This window comes from Ambystoma mexicanum, chromosome 4p (assembly GCF_040938575.1).
Source record: "Ambystoma mexicanum isolate Mex_15411 chromosome 4p, UKY_AmexF1_1, whole genome shotgun sequence".
NCBI lineage: Eukaryota > Metazoa > Chordata > Amphibia > Caudata > Ambystomatidae > Ambystoma > Ambystoma mexicanum.
The window spans coordinates 684,875,969-684,892,739 of record NC_090927.1 but is presented as its reverse complement, the minus strand read 5'-3'; the positions used below and the strand labels follow the sequence as shown (position 1 = coordinate 684,892,739).

At 44.3% G+C, this 16,771-nt stretch overlaps 1 protein-coding gene across 2 annotated transcripts in view; it reads right to left on the bottom strand.

Moving 5' to 3' along the window:
• Window positions 1-16,771, bottom strand: part of KCNQ5 (potassium voltage-gated channel subfamily Q member 5) — a 1,047,762-nt gene that overhangs the window by 190,329 nt on the left and 840,662 nt on the right. The window contains exons 8-9 of one of the 2 annotated variants that reach the window (XM_069606244.1): window positions 13,604-13,698; window positions 3,610-3,636 (exon numbers count right to left, since the gene is read on the bottom strand). In XM_069606244.1, the coding sequence (XP_069462345.1) occupies window positions 3,610-3,636; window positions 13,604-13,698 (122 nt within the window). The remainder of the gene's footprint in view (window positions 1-3,609; window positions 3,637-13,603; window positions 13,699-16,771) is intronic. The other variant, XM_069606245.1, reaches the window with a different exon arrangement.

Here is a 16,771-nt window from a genome sequence, read left to right as displayed (position 1 = left end):
TATGCAACACTCTTACTAGCTCCAATTCACAATCATAGGGTAACATGCTTCGCCTAGGTGGAACAAACCCTGCTGTACGTATAGATTGATGGCAGGAGTGCAATAAGACAAGCTGGTAAGATAGATCAAGATACGTGCTTACTTTTAGAGATCTGTGTATAGCCTGCAGTCACAGATTCCAATCCCAGTAGGCCAACTGAGTCCTCCATCCAACCATGCATGGTCCAATGTGTACCATTACATTGAGTCATAAAGCGTTATGGAGTGAGATGAATCCAGCATGACACACTACACATAAAGTCAAATTTGTACTATTATTTTCAGCTCGGTTATTTGTCAGGTAAGCCATAAAGATAGCTCAGAGAACTTACGCGACCATTGCAGAGTTCCTTGTGTAAGTTTAAATTCACAAATTTGAATCCTGCTGGGTTCATCCTTCCAAGACTCATTCAATGTGCAATAGTGTTATCATTGGATAATAACCAACCAGTGATTAGAGTCATTGCTGCATGATGGTCATTATTATTATTATTATTATTATTATTATTATTATTATTATTATTATTATTATTATTATTATTATTATTATTATTATTATTATTATTATTATCATTATGAACTTGAGTCAGAGTGGATATCAACCTGCTGACAAAAAGTCAGTGGTTATACTTTTGGTTATCTTACTTTTGGAGGAAAAAGAACCCTTTTCACCTCTCCTCTAATTCTGTGATCTCTCCAAGTCACAGCTGCAGTTCACATAATCTTTTTCAAGTGACATTAAGTGATAACGGCACGACCTTCAATCCCCACACAAAACAAAGCTCACGTTTCCGCTTCTAGTCACGCCTTGCACTGCGAATGATTGCATATTTTATTTGCCAATTTCAAGGAGCTGATCGTGACAAAGCACTTGCCGCCTCTGGCCTTTAAAAATATGATGGAACCTCATCGGGCTTCTGATACACTAGGTCTTGGTTACTCATTATGCGGCCCTCCATATTATTTGGACAACTCCTATGGTCTTTTACTACTAACTATTCTGGCTAAGGCCCATGGGAGTTGAAGTCCAAAATATCTGGAGGGCTAATCAGTAACCATGTACTAGGTCAGGTGTCTACAACCTTTGGCTCTCCAGATGTGTTGGACTACAAATACCATCAGCCCCACCTAGCAGTCAATGGTGAGGCATCAAGGGAGCCCTAGTCCAAAATATCTCATGAGCCACTATTTATAGTCAAAGGTTCGACTACAAAAGGATTGAATGTAATACTCTTGAACCAAAAGGATCTAAAAAAAAAAAAATTGAATGCCCGTTTTTTGGGGGGGGGGGGGACCCCAAACCTCTGTTTTTTTGGGGAAATACCAATATTTTTTCCTATACGAAACCAAAAAAAAAAAAAGACATTAAAAAAAGGGCATTCGAAATTTTGTCATACAAAAAAGGTCCCCATTTACTTTCGAGAAAAAACAAGCAAACTAAAATTACAAGTTCCCTTCGGAAAGGAAGACTGCTTTGGCCACACCTCAAAGAATGAAACGTTTTTGCCAGTAGAACTCAGGGAAGCTGGTAGGTTTACTATAGGAAAGTTCCACAAATGACCCTAAAAACCCCTAAAAAAGCATGCGGTCGCCAAGCTGCTCACATTTCATGTCTGACAGTGTGATGAGAACAGCGTCTGGAGTCGGTTGACCCCGAAGGACATGCTTTCTAAGCGGTGCCACCCTCTGAGTCCCTTACTAGCTCACGCACTCACGTCGAAGTGTGTGGATACATCGATTCATCCTTCCGGGCTCCTGCGCTCGTTTTTGGTGCGGTCTGACAGGGGGAGGCCTTCACATTACGGAGTGCAGTAAAGCAGGATGTCGATGGCTAAGAGAAAAACGTGTAATGGAGAGCATTTGACTCTTTCCACTCCTTTCAGAAACCTGACACAGATTTTAATTAGGGATGTTTCAGTTTTAGAATTAGGAGACAAGATATAGTGTACCCAGCTTTCTGGCGGGGGAGGGGTCAAGGTGTGTGGGGGGCACGGGGAAATAGCGTAATAGGGACGCGTTGTGAGTACAAGACTTGCATTTATCATGGGGAGGTTGACAATGAGTCTGCTGCTGGCTATTGGGGAAGGCCAGTGCAAGGGCAGTGTTTTTTGTGTGTGCAATCAGAGTTGGTGACCGGGGGCTGGAATGAGTTCTTATTGGTCTGGTCCTCACTGTTTGACTGACTCCTTTCATATGCTCCACTCGGTGATGCCTGGCATTATGTAGGATGCTTTGATAGTTCTGTGCACAAGACCAACTCGCCTGCACGCCTCTCAACGCTTGGAGCTAGCCACAGCCTAAATAGCAAAGACATCGTTTGCAGGTTTTGCAGAACGCGGCCGTGTGGCTTGCAACAAATTCGCTTAAGTTGGCTCATGCTTCACCATTGCTCAGAAAACTGCGTTGGCTCCCAGTGGATGCCAGAATGAAGTTTACCCTGTGCGTAGTACATCCGGTCGGGTACTTTTATGGCAAAAGTGCCAGATATCTTCAAAACAAAGTTTTGCGCTCTGCTGACAGGTTGTTTTTGACTGTCCCTCGTTTTAAAAACAGTACGATGGGCGGCCAAGCCTTTTCAGTGGCAACGCCTAAACTCTGGAATAGTCTTCTGTTGCCTTTGCAGGCAGCTGAGGGTTATTCAGCATTTAGGAAACTACAAAAAACGTTTTTGTTTCAGTTAAGGAGCTAGCCCTCTGCCTGCATTTGGCAGATCACCCTTTTTAGGCAATCTCTGTCACTCCTGTCTTTCTTGCTTGCTTAGCGCCAGGACACCCTTGGGGTCTCAGTTGCGCTCTATGTGTTCCATTACCATACCAGGGTGTAACTCCCTCACCACGCACCAGTTTTCACCGCCCCCATAGGCACCAAGCCCTTCACCTGTGTGCTCAGAACAAGCTTTGCATTCATCACACTGGTGGGGGGGGGGAGAGGAGCATAAAGGTATTTATTTGTTGAAGAAGGATAGCTCAGGGGCAACGTGTTTGTCTTGGAAGCAAGACAATGCAGTGCAACACAGGTTCGAATCCCACGCTTAGAAACCACTCGCTGGTATTAAGCGTGCTATAAATGAACAATAAAATAAATAAATGAAATAAACAGAAGAACGCATCATCGGATGATAGTGGCAAATTTATATTCTAGATGTGGTTCTGGTGTACTGAATGGTCTCAGTGCCCTCTCAAACCTTATCTATGCTTCTACAGTTAGGCCTCCAGGAGAGGCCACTGCTATCACTTGACAGTGGTTGCGAGGGAGTGATGACTTTGTGTAATTGGTCACGTAAAGGCATTGGAATCACTCAAGTCTTCTCAGGCCCCTTTAGGCTGTGGTTCTGCTCTGTACGGCTTGGCTGGTGGCAAAGGACTGCGCCACCAACCAACACTGCAGTGCTACATTGCAGCTTGACTTGGCGCTACCATGACCCAAGCACTCAACCACTGGCGAAACACTGCAAGCTTCCAATCCCATGCTGTTTTAAGACTCTTCGAGCCTCCAAACACAGTTCTCCTGCTTGAACCAAGAGGAAGGAAACATCATGTTAAACAGTTCAGAAATAGTAACAATACAAACCTGCTAGAAGCTTCCCCTTGGTCTTTCCTTCAGGTGTTAGTAAATGAAAGAAAAACAACGTCATTATGCAACATTGTTAAGCATTACAATGACAGCGCACATCTAATAAAACAGAGGTTAAAGCACTGGATTAGTTCATGTGCAATTAGGACATACAACATTAGTCATGGCAGGGCCCCAAAAAGCGACACAGGCTCCGAGAGCCATGTTATCACATGCATAGCATGCTTGGCACATACCGCGGCAAGCTGCGATGGCAAAGCGCATGGCGGACACACATCAAACAGAAAGCCGAGACCGCCTTATTGGACAGAGTTATTATCTGCGGGAACGAAACTGGTTTGTCGGAAGAAGGGAGTCAAATAATTCAGAATAGACACATTTTAAATACCTGCGCTGTGCCTTGCAGCATCACTTGCAACGTCTCATTTTTTTGGGACAAGGTATAACATAATCTTGAGGGCTGTTCTATGCTAGCTCATTAATGCGTGTTCAACGGTCGCTCTTTTTTTAAACTGAATTGCTACTTTGTCTTGACACGACATTTCCTATGCATCAACATTAAATACGTCCAGGCTCCAAGAAAGCACGTGTACATGGGCTCCCTGTCTGGTGGGAAGAACGCCATCTGCTCGCGCGCGAATCTGGGATTCTGCTGCTGCCATTGGCGGCCTTTAAAATGGACGCGTCCACAAACAGAGCGGTGTTCCACACATTCTTGCTGAATACTGTACTCTGGTGTTACAGAAACTTCTAATTTTCCCACCGATGCAATTTGGTTTTTAGTATTTCCCCCACATATTCCTAGTCAGTGGTCGAAGGCAGGGAACAGAGTAGGCAGGAAGGGAGCAAAGTGCAACACATTTTTCAAGAATAGCAGACACGCTGCTTGACAGCCAATTGAGTTAAACAGATTTAATTTTAGCTGTAACTTCTATCGGTTGTTAAAGTGGAGAAGTGTGCTTCCACTCCACAAAGAACTGCCCCCGGAATGGTGACAAAAGAAGTGGAACTGTTAATAGTAAAAGATAAAAGTAGTGGAACGCTGCTCCTTAGCGTTCCCGCTCACTTCGACCACTGTTCCTAGTAGTGTTTTGTACCGACCCATATGAAAAACTGACTAAGCAGTATTTCTAAATCGGCACTGCTTTCCTTCTTTTCTAAAATCAGTGACAGGGGCCGGTCGTGCTACAATGTTCTCGTGAGGTTGCAGAGGAGACCTGCAGGTTAAACAGAAATATGAGGCAGGGGTAGCCAGCCTGTCACGATCGAGACTATTTGGCCTACAACTCCCATCCTCCCCAGCAAGCATATCCCATGGAGAGGGATTACATGAATTGATCAATTGGCCATCCCAGAAGGTTGCATAGAAACTTGTAAGCAGTAGCCAACCATTTATGAGAATCTTTCAGGACACTTCGAGTGCAACCCACAATGCCTTGCTGCCGCCTGGAAAGAAGAGGAATGGTCTGTTCAAACATTTCTGACCTCTGATGGCGCTCCCACGCCAGTATTTTTGATCATTGAATCATGATGCCTATGTGTAAATTACAATGTTTGCGAGACCCACACCGTTAGTATCGTCTGCATGCCAATCGAGAATCCCTGCTTCCTGAATTTGCTGACAGGCCTCAACAGGTCATTTGTGTACAGTGTGGTTCTGCTGGATGTCTCCTATTGGAGCTTGCATGATTTTCCAGGACCAATCAGCTTACAACCTATCTTACTACCAGTGGCAGAGCGGGGCGGAGGGAGAGGGTCCAGGAAGGCGGCTGCCCTCCATGGCTTCCTGCTGGTACCCAGTGCGCCTCTCCCGACCCCCCACCCAGCCTCCCACTGGTGGCCTATTATCTGCTCCCCCAGCACCAAAACCTGCCTCCCCCACTGCTTACTACCAACCAGAGACCTCTTCGCAGACATGCAGGAAAGAGCCTGATCCGGCAGGAGGTGCCATGTGCCACACAGCAGGAGAGAACAGAATTCAAAGCAGAATCATAGCTAAAGCCTTTCTTGATTTTTATTAGTGAAGCAGGTTTAGTTGGCATAATCCTGGGACTTGTGGGCTGCAATAGGGGGAGAGACCTTCAATCATATTGCTAACAATGGGGCGATGCAAATGACAGAACAATCAAAAAGGGCAAGAGGTGATGGTGTTTAATAGCAAAAGATAACAGAGAGCGTGAGTCTAGGGATGTGATGGCGGTTCAGAAGTGGGCAGAAAAAGCTGCTGAATGGATGGAGAAGAACCCACCAAAATGAAGAAATGATGAAAGGTGCAATGATTGAGACTGTAGAGGGGCCTTGGTTGATTTGCATAATTAATGGTCAAATTAATATGGTAGAATTGGCCCAAGTGTGTTGTTACTTTCCCATAAAGCCCTGAACGTTAATCTCTTAGAGGCCGATGGGTAGACAACCATTTTAGATCCAAACAGACAAAATAAATATTATAGCTTTAGAGACTTGGGCAGGTGTCATTATCGTGGGATGACATGCCTCAAAGTTATGGCTTCGCAAAAAGTTTAGATTTTGTCTGTCTGTCTGTCTGTCTATACCTGTCTACCTATCTCTATGATTGAAAAAAGAGGTTTCTAAAATGAATATTTCACCATTCAAGTGATTTAAAGAGATCTTAGTTTAAAAAAAAAAGAATATATTGTTCCTGTTCATGTGTCATCTTCTGCCTATTTTCCAGAGAGAAAAACCATTCCCATAGTTTTTGTATGCACATTTCCTGACAATGCTGTCGTCCATTTTGTTAGCTACTTACAAGCCCTTCAATAGGAAGTGACATCAGAGGTGCAGCTTGTAGATCCATTATAGCTACAAACCAGCAAAGTAAAATGTTGCATTTTATTTTAATTTACACAAAGAAATGTACTTATCTGTTAATCCACTCATCCTGCCCCAGATAGCAGTAGAGTCAGAAGCAGTATGCATAGTATTAGTAGTAACAGTACTAGCAACATTTGTAATGCTATTACCTCGAAATAGTACTTACACTACCACCAGTTATACTACTGCCACTGCAAGTATTTTTATAATAACTGTTATCATTTTTCTTCTTCTTATTATTATTATTATTATTATTATTATTATTATTATTGTTAATAGAGTATTTACTGAGCACGGAGCTAGCTTTGGGAAGCAAGGGAGCGCTTTATAAGTCATGGGGAAGTAGATGGAAGCAGATCGCAAGAGATCTATACAAGGTAGCAGGGAGCTAACAACAGAGAGAGTGGACAATTTGTTTGCAAGCGATCTACAAGCAACCAGGGAAGGAAACAGGGGAGCAGATTGGCCCGCCTTAGGTTAGATAGGGAGTGGAAGGTGCGTGGACCTAAGTATTAAGGAGGAGCCCTTCCTCTAAGAGGTGGGTCTTGAACTCCTTCCTGAAATGTAGGAGCGTTGAGATGAGTCTGGTGTTGACGTAAAGGAAGTTCCAGCGACTGGGGACATAGACAGAGAAGGCTTGTCTTCTGGTTCTTTCCTTCCTGCACTAGTGGAGTCCAAGTCTGCACATGTCGTGGCTTCTGTTGGATCCTAGGCTTTGTAGATTATGCAGCAGGCTTTGAAGATAGTACATGCTTGCAGTGGGAGCCAGTGCATTTCTTTGAGAGTCAGGGTGTTGTGGTCGAATTTGCGTATTCCTTTGATGGATCGTGCTGCAGTTTTTAGGACTCATCTCAGGGGTTCTAGAGTGGTCCCTGAAGGCCTTCCAAAAGTCCACTGTCACCATACAGGTGAGAGAGGGCCACAACTTAGATAGCAAATCTGAAGTTGTTTGCTTGGATGCCGGTCTTCATTTTCCACAAGGGAAAGTTTGTGTCTTCCTTGCAATGTGCTCTTTGAAGGAGAGGTGTCAATGTAGAGCCCAAGGGATATGGCGCTGGTGATCATCTGGTTGTGAAGCCCTCGAGATTGATAGTGGAGGGGATGTCGGGGTGTTTGGTATTGTTGGTCAACAGTAGGAATTTGGTCTTGGAGGAGTTCAGCATCAGGTAAGCACTGGACATCCAGCACTGGATCATTATGAGGTATGCCATGAGCCTCTGGAGGTCTTCGATGGAGGAGATCTTGAGATAGGGCTGCGTGTCATCTGTGTATTGGTTTATGTGGATGTGAAGCCAAGAGGGTTCAAAGCAGTTCCACGTAAACGTTTAAGATCAAGGGGAGGGGATGGATACGTGTAGGACTCTACAGGTGATCTGGAGGAATCAATTTCGATCAATTGGGGGTGGTTACTGAGTTAGGATTTAATCCAATTGAGGACTGTCTACCTGATTCCCATATGCCAAAATTGAATGTTCGCGAGTGTCCGGTGGGCTACTGTGTCGAACATGGCTGAGAGGTCGAGAAGAACCAGAAAACAAGGGTGACCATCATTGTGGATGTGTAGGGCATTGTTGATCAACTTGATAGTAGCGGTGTCAATCCTGCATCCGGGTCTGAAGCTAGTTTAGAAGATCTGAAGGAGATGGTTGGTGTCAATGTGTTGGCTACTGCACCCACAAGGATCTGACCTAGGAAGGGACGATGGGTGACACAAGTAAGTATTTTTCACTATTAATAGTGCCACCATTATGAGCATCCCTGTTACCAGTAGCATTAGCAGTGGTAGTAGTTTTACTAAGAATAGCAATATCAGTACTACTACTACCACTGTCACTAACAATACTGATAGTATTAGCACTACTACTACCACTGGCACTAACACTATTAACAGTATTATCATTACTATCAGTAGTAGAAGTATTAATTCTACCACTGCTACTACTGTAAACAATAACACTACTACTACTGGCAGTAGTAGTACTGTCAACACTATTTGTACTGCTAATGGTACAAGTACTACAGCTGGTTGTAGTAGTTCTACATCGGATGATGTTAGTAGTGCTAATATTATTGCCTAATAATATTGCAAATGGTAGTAGTAATAGTACTCCTAATCTTAGTGACCCTACTACTATTACTGCTGGATGTCCATTAGCTGTTATGTTATTTTATTGAGATTTATAACTTATACCACTGTCATTTGCATGGTCTCCAGGCACTCTGGTGGATCTGAAAATGAGTGGGGTGGGTTAGGATGGTGGGGAAACAGAGGGAAAAAGTAAGATCACATTATTGTGTTGATGCGTGCAGATCAGTAGTAACAGGATCTGTCTGTGTGCTTCTGTTTCTAGGTGTCCTGTGTCGAGAGCGTGGAGGCATTTGTGTCCATAGGGGAGCCTTGCATGCCCGTGGTGCTAGGATCACTAGCTGCAACTATGATATGTAAGTTGATTGTATAGGTGTAGAAGGCCTGTTGTTTGATGTGTACTGGAAGGGTTATTCAGTTACCATGTAAGTGAGTCTTAGTTTGCACAGCATAATGTATGTGAGCATAGAGGTTAAGAAGGTAAGTGCAGCGAAGTTAGAATGCCTAGGGAACAACTTGGAGCATCCATCTGGAATGGCCTTTGTGACAACGCAGTAGCTGTGCCCTTTGGGTGAGGTGCTTTTAGTAGCAGTAAGGTCGTTGTAGTAGTATTAGTGACAGAACAACAGCTGATAGTAATCATTTTACTGTAAAACAATTATTACAAACACAATTACGACTACCAGTAGTAGCAACCACATGAGATGTAGCAATACTCCTGCCAGTAGTGGTATTAGTACTACTGGCAATATTATTATTATGGCTACTGCAGTTGTAGAGGAGCAGGTGGACATGTTGGCCTTAACTCCCGCCCCCTCACCACCATCACACTGGAACAGTAGGAGAAGAGCTCTGTATGGGACTCCACGTGTTGTTCCAATGCTGCATCGAGTGGATGCGAGATGCTATGCACTCAGCCTGCCTTATCGAAAGTACCCTCGCACTGAAGGTGTGGATGGATGCCGTGTGGAAGGATGTCAGCCTGCGCCTATGGACATCATGGAGCGCTGAGTAAAGTCTGACGAGAGCAGAGTGACGTCATGACGTCATGAAGAATACCTATGACGATGCACTGAAACATCTAGCACTACTACTATTCGTTTTGGCAGTATTATTTGTTCTGTAAACTTCTTGATGAAAAGTAAACGGAAAGTACGCCTTTTACTTTGACCCTTTGTGTCTGCAATGTGTCTGCAGGCTGCATTTCCTCTCCTCCTTTGATGTCACTTCTTCTTTAAGGTCTTGAAAGCAGCTCCCAAAAAGGAGGACACACATTGCAATACAAATGCCAACGCAAATGTTAAAAATAAAACAGATAGGAACTTGTTTATCTGGAAGATAGGCACAGTTAGGAACCACTTTTCATTTTTGCAAAAAACGGAGTGTCCCTTTTAAGGAGGGTTTTCAGTAAGTAATGAGTTTTAATTTGACTTTTCCTACCTTTGCCTACTATTTTTACCTTTCTACCCAGCCACTGTTGTAGCTGTTCTGTAGACGTGGCGAGTGTAGCCATCTGTTTTGTGGTCCATTGCATTCGGTGGAGGTCTTTTGAAAGAAGTTTCTTCGGTTCTATGTTCACGTATCCCAGGCAATATGTGCCAGGGTAAAAGTGACGTGACAACAGCGACGAGGTTAAGGAAGATGAATTCGACATTCAAAACCATGTAAATGGGAAACAGGCACAAATCAAGAATGAACAAATATTGTACTTCACCTTCAAATTGTGTTACTGTGCACAGTATTATGTTTTCAAAAAGATAAAATAACCAATGGAAACTGTCATGGTAAAATCAGAGAACGGAAGCTGTCCCTCAAACAACTCATTGTCACACGAGATAGTGCTATAATAACGTGGGACCCGCATATTACTATATTATAATTGGTTATTTATAGCACGCTTAATACCCAGAGGTTTCCAAGCAGGGACGTGGGGATGGAACCTGTGTTGCTCCACGTCGTCTTGCTTACAAGGCGAGCCTGTTTCCCCTGAGCTGTCCTCCCATATCACTAAATATCGCGCCATGAAGTCCACCGTTACAACTGGATATACACCACTGCTGTCTCAATTTCTTTAAGTTAAACCAGGAGCACGCCTTTTAAACTGCTGCCTTTTTCTTGTCTCACATTCCTTTCCCTGCTCTGTGCGTGCAATCTTCTCCTTACACTACCAAAGCGCAAATTCTACTCTGAAATGGGTCTTCACTAAGGCACTAAGGCAGTATTGTAAGAAAATAATGCCATGTTCGAGCTGCCTTCTTCATTTTGATTATCTTCATTTTAAGTGAGTTAGCATCAATTCGTTTTTTTTACTGTTTGATATTTTCCCTACGTTATTCTAACCGTGTACTACTTTTTCCTTAAGATATTCAAATGTTGAAGTGGGCGGGAACCAAAGGTTACGACGTGCCCTTATTTTTTTATGGAAATCTGCTGTCAGTCCCTTACTTTATTGCACCCGAGCACCTTTCAAGGACCACAGGGAATGGCATCTCTGCTTAATACCCGTTCCCAAGCAGCCACAAATCTCTGCTTGGCTGTGATCTGCGTTTGTCTTCTGCAATTAAGCATGACTTGCTGCAGGCACAGCTGTCTTTACAGGGAAATGGGGAGGGGCAGCTATCTTCCTGGACATGACCATTAAGAGGTGCGAATGGTGGGTGATTGGAAAGTGGAAGCTGCATGTTGTATGTGCCGACAATTACTGAAACTAATGGTGCTCATTTTGTTTCACTGTGTTTTTTCAGTCTTGGTAGTACTGTTGTAAAAAGTGTTGTGGAGTGAAGGAAAGGAAGCAACCAGGTATGGGGTTTGAATTGTGGGGAGCGAGGGTGAATATGGCATCGGTGGGGATCAGGGCAGGGTAGTGGTGGGAGAAGGAGAGGACGGGGCAGGGGGAAGATACACCATTTTTTTCTTATTTTTACACTTTGACCCCTGAAGATCTTCCATGGTTTAGTAACGTAGTCAGTGACCTGGGGTAAATGTTATTTTTAGTGTACTCAGTAACACCCTAGAGTCAAACGTACTAGGGGGTCAGAGGAAACAGAGGATCAGACTTGGTCAGTACTAAGTGCTCAGAACTTTGATGAAAGTAGCATTCTATTTGCTCCTATGCCCCCTACTGAATACTACATTCCAGAGAGTCTAGTGTCAGAGACACAGGCTGGTAATTGAATGTAGCAGAGTGCCTTCATGCAGGAAAAAGAGACAGATTGTATAGTTTTCGTCCACGCTCATTTTACACCGAATTTTGGATGGCATTTGGGGGAGAGTTACACAGACGAACAATCTGAAGTGAGGGACAGCCCAGTAACTATACATGCCTTCTAACTCCCACAGCACAAGGGGGAAGCAAGTGGAACTCCTTGGAGTAAAGGAAGAGTTGTGCTTCTTCAAGGATATGGTTTGACATTTTTTACCCTACGCCTCTGATGAAAGTGTAACATTATTTTACTCCAGTGCTCTCAAACCACCCAAGTTAAGACGGTGGCTTGAAGTCAAGCCTGAATGCCATACACCGCTTTAAACATACTTTCGCAGGACTCAATCACCAAGCACCAAGGTTGGTAAACCTTTTAAATCACAGTACAAGTCTCAATCTTATTTGGAATCTTTGGAAAACATTTTCAAAAATCTAAGTTCTACTGATATGTAATTTGCACATTTTGTTCAACCAAGCATGGTCCCATGATGCATTGCAGACTTTCTTCTGGCAGTCAATTTGGAAGACTTTCACAGCGCAAGATCCCCGAACACCTCATGCACCCTAGCCCAGCTACCTTGTAACATCCCTTGCACCAGTGAATGCACTTAAGAGCCTTGGTTCCCAAATGAGAACCGCCTAAGAAACCCTTCCATGCAAGTCATGGTGCCAAGGTCCCTTTTTTCAGTGGTCTGAACCTCTGTTGATTGATGACAAGTTCATTTGAGTCCAAGCCTAGGGCTGTGCCTTAACCAAGTAAGGGCTTGCACCTGGATACTTACCCACTGCTATATATTGTGTTAGCCCCTCAGGGGTGTATACGTTGATTCCTTTTTTGTGTTGGGAATGTACACACTGCTCTACGGCCACGTCACAGTGAGACGATCTCTCGCATTGGTCAATGGCAGGATCAAGTATTCATGATTAGAATCCTGCCCCATTGGACATCATATTGGGCCAGCTTGGATATTACCATTTTTTTAAAACACATTTGAGTGGTTACTAAATGATACAACCTTGCAATGTTTAGAATTCTGTTTGTCTGGATATTACATTCTTTTCAACCTGTGATTTGTTTTCACATGTGTTTGTTATTCCCTGTGGATTGCGACTTGAGTTTGGACCTGCTATGCACAAGGAACTCAAGGGTACTTTGATCATTTCGTAATTAGTTTATCTCCATTTGCAAATAGATTAGCTTGGATGACTCAGAAGCCCAGGTAAAACCATGTGAACCATTGCCTTCCCTTACATTCCTTTCTGGCCAGTGACTTCCCTACTGTACCGTTATTGTGAAACACGTGTACAGGAGCGTTATAAATGACTGATATATCATATTGGGTCATTACACATGTACAACTCTTCCAGAGCAGTGTACATTGTCATGCATTGTACCCAATCACATAGCATTCTGTGCCAATGCCCTTATCCGTCACTCTGCAAGTGCCCTGCAAATGTCATGAAGTTCATTACAACTATTGGCCTATCCTTCAAGTATTATGCTACTCTTAATTTGTAAGATAGGAAAACATGTAAACACCATAAATACATATGAAAGGAAATAAAAGCAGTCCCATAAATAACCATTTTGCATATGTCTGTAGAGGTAATTGGGAATATTAGGGCCATTCTGATCGAACATTGAGGTCAGCGGCAGCTGTACGTTCCATATTCACTGCCCAGGGGACAGGTTTACCTCATATTGTCTTACTTGGAGCCTGGAACGTATTAGGCAACATTGTTAGCCAATGATTCTTTTTAGTGAAAGTAAACAGTGAGAGAGAGAAAGAGACAAACCAAGGAAAAACGCTAAATTTCTCGAGCTTGAACAGACATCAAGTAACAACAGCAGCTGCCATATTTGTACCTACTTTGTAGGGCTGCAGGTATGCAAGGCCTTCAAGTGAGGCTTCCAGGTTGCAATGGAAACCGATTTCTCATCAGCCGCATAACTACGCCATACACACTACGTGCAGGATATAAAATGAAAAAGAAAAACAAGGCAGGAGGGAGCAGGGGGGGGGATAAAACAAAAATTGAAAAGCAGATTAGTAAACCAGTACAGATCATGGCTTCATTCATCAGTCACAGCATTGATACATGCCTGAGGGGTGGCAGAGCACTTTCATAATATCGCCAGGTGGCTGTCAGATAGGTCCGATGGGAGACAGTGGAATAAAACCGCCAGCTCGCCTGGGGTGAGGGAACAATAAAAAAAAGAAAGCACAAGGGAACCAAGAGAGCATGAAACATACGGGCTAGCAGTTAGAGCCTGGATCATCTGCACTCGGCGAATACCACGTGCATAACATGATAGACTGGCACAGCAATGCCCAGCACATATGCATTAGTTACACATGCCCCGGGGGCACACAACTGTATCTGTAAGACAGTAGCGACATCACGTTTCAGAAAGAGAAGGTTGTGAGCATTCCACTTGAGGATACCTATCCTCTCAGCTGACCCCGTTTTCAGAACATGCTAGATTTTTAAAGCACTTTCCGCACATGGGCCCTCATTCCGAGGTTGGTGCTAGTCATGGCGCTGTTAGCGCCGTGACTAGCACCAATACCGGTACCGCCACCGACGTGGTGGTATGGGGACTTACCGGTCCATTCCGCCCTTTGCGGGACCGGTAAATCCCCATTTGAAATGCCATTCCCCATTCCCATTTGGGCCCCCATAGGGCTCAATAGGAAGGCGGCAATAACGGTAGCACAAATTGCGGTACCGTTATTGACCCCGGTATCCCTTTGCGGGTCCCGTCCTTAATGCCTGCTAAAACCACACGTTAAGGAAGGACCCACAAAGGGATTACTGGCACCGGTGTCATGACCAGTGCCCGGTATCCCTTTGCGCCCGGGTCGTAATGACCCCCATTGTGTTTTGATACATGCCTTTGGTATGTCATTATGTAGGTTGAAGGCTGTACGTAATAATGTGGTCAAGGCGCTCTGGGTTTTCATTACAATATTCCTGGTAATTCCGGCAGGATACCGGGAGAGCTGCATTACCGTCTCCGCTGCCCGTTATCTTGGTATTACCCGGATATTATGGGTGGCAGAGTGACGGGAGAAGTTCGCATTCCCATGGGGCCCCATAGAACTCCATGTGGTGGGAACTACTGAATCACCACGACTGGCATTACTGGCCTGATCTACCAGTAGGTCAGGTCTGCCGGGAGATCCATGGCCCCCACCGGCAGACTTGTACTTTGCCTGTCTGGAAAACATGCCGGTGCTGGAATTACCTGCATTTTTTTTCCAGCATTTTTTCCGGACCGGTAAAATTGTAATGAGGCCCTATGTCTATATGTCTATGTAGTGGTGGTTGCATATGTATTAATAGAAGTTGTTTGGTGTCTGCAGCAGTGGCAGGAGCAGCTTTGTTGATGCTGGAGTGGGCAAGGAGTCTTCATGGGGCAGCAATCAATAACATTTCACTACTTTGCAGGAGGTGTGTTAGGATCCGAAAGGGGCACCAGGAGGGGCAATTGCGCCTTGTCCTTCTCTAGCTCTGCCACTGGTCTGCCTGTAGGGCACTGTGGTCCATAGTGTGTTGTTTCATCAGGTTGAGGCCTGCTTCCGTGTGCTAGTAGTCCACTTTGAGACATCCAAGTGCGTTGTCTGCCTCAGTGCAGTACTTGTCAGCCTCGTGTGTACGTATGAACGTTACATGGACACACCAGAGTGTGTAGGTGTATCCAGTTGGTTTCATGTTCTTGGATGACAAACAGCCGCCCATTGCCCAGTCAACGGGATAAGGTGTGTGCGTAATGTCTGGGATCATGCTGCTGCTATGTGGGCAGAAATGTAGTGGACAGTGGCGTGTCTTGTGAGTTCAATAGGACGGGAAAGGCATCACGTTCTGATTGGTTGGCGCTAGGAAACAGACATGAAAGTGTGAATCCACTGATGGATGTGCTGCAGCTGTAAGGTCAACATAAGCATCCGTAGGTTGCGTTCACGTCATTCTGTAAATTATAAGTGCAATATATACTGCAAGTAATCACTAGAATTAAACATTGTACAATTTTAAAAAGAGCCAGTTTACAAAGTTAGTACAATTAAATAATATCCTTTTTTAAATACCGCAAAGATATCATTTTTTTTGCCCGTGGTCGTATATGTGCCTGAAATGGCTGGGGTGGCTCTAACAAAGGTGCACCGGACTACATGACTCACAGAGAGGGATAGAGAGATAGAGAGAGAGAGAGAGAGAGAGAGAGAGAGAGAGAGAGAGAGAGAGAGAGAGAGAGAGAGACAGAGCAAGAGAGAGACATAGAGAGAGGGAGCAATAGTGTAAGGGAGAGAGAGAGAGAAAACACTAGATCAGCATATTATATGCCTGGTACTGCTAGTCACATTGTTTTTTATTGACATTTATATCTTAGGGCAGCACAGAATTGCTTATAGACTACAAATGTATTCTTTGTTTAAATGTAGTATCTTATAAAGATGTAACTTTGTTTGTCCCTCGGATATGCCAAATTCACTTCTTGTCCTGATTGCAAATCATCCACTGAAATTGCAAGTTCTGCTCCATTGTGCCATCGTAGGCCCGAGCCAAGGCTCGCTGTTGCCTTCCCACATATAAAATAAAAATGGCACCACCTGAAGAAGGGCCTTGGGTGGCTGGAACAGTGGGCGGAGAATGTATATTCTCGCCCACTGTTCCAGCCACATGATTGGTTAATGCCCCTTCCCCGGGTGCGAATACTATTGTGAACACTTATGCCCAGGCCTTCACCTGCTGCTTCCGGAGCCTAACTTGGTGCCTAACTCCTCCCATCTGCCGGCAGACGTCATTAGGCAGAGTTTTCTAGCCCTTCTAAGCATCTCTCAATTTCTGGCACAGGTGTGAGTTTGTTGCCAGGTGACACTGTACCTGCAACTGCTTCGCTTTGTAAATAAAAAACACAGTCCTCTGTGACATGTCGATGAAGCTATTAGATAGCAGGTGCCTCCCGGAACCAGTGTTACATGCCTACTCTGAAACGCATCACAAACATGGAAGCCTCTAGTTTTGTCTATATCTCT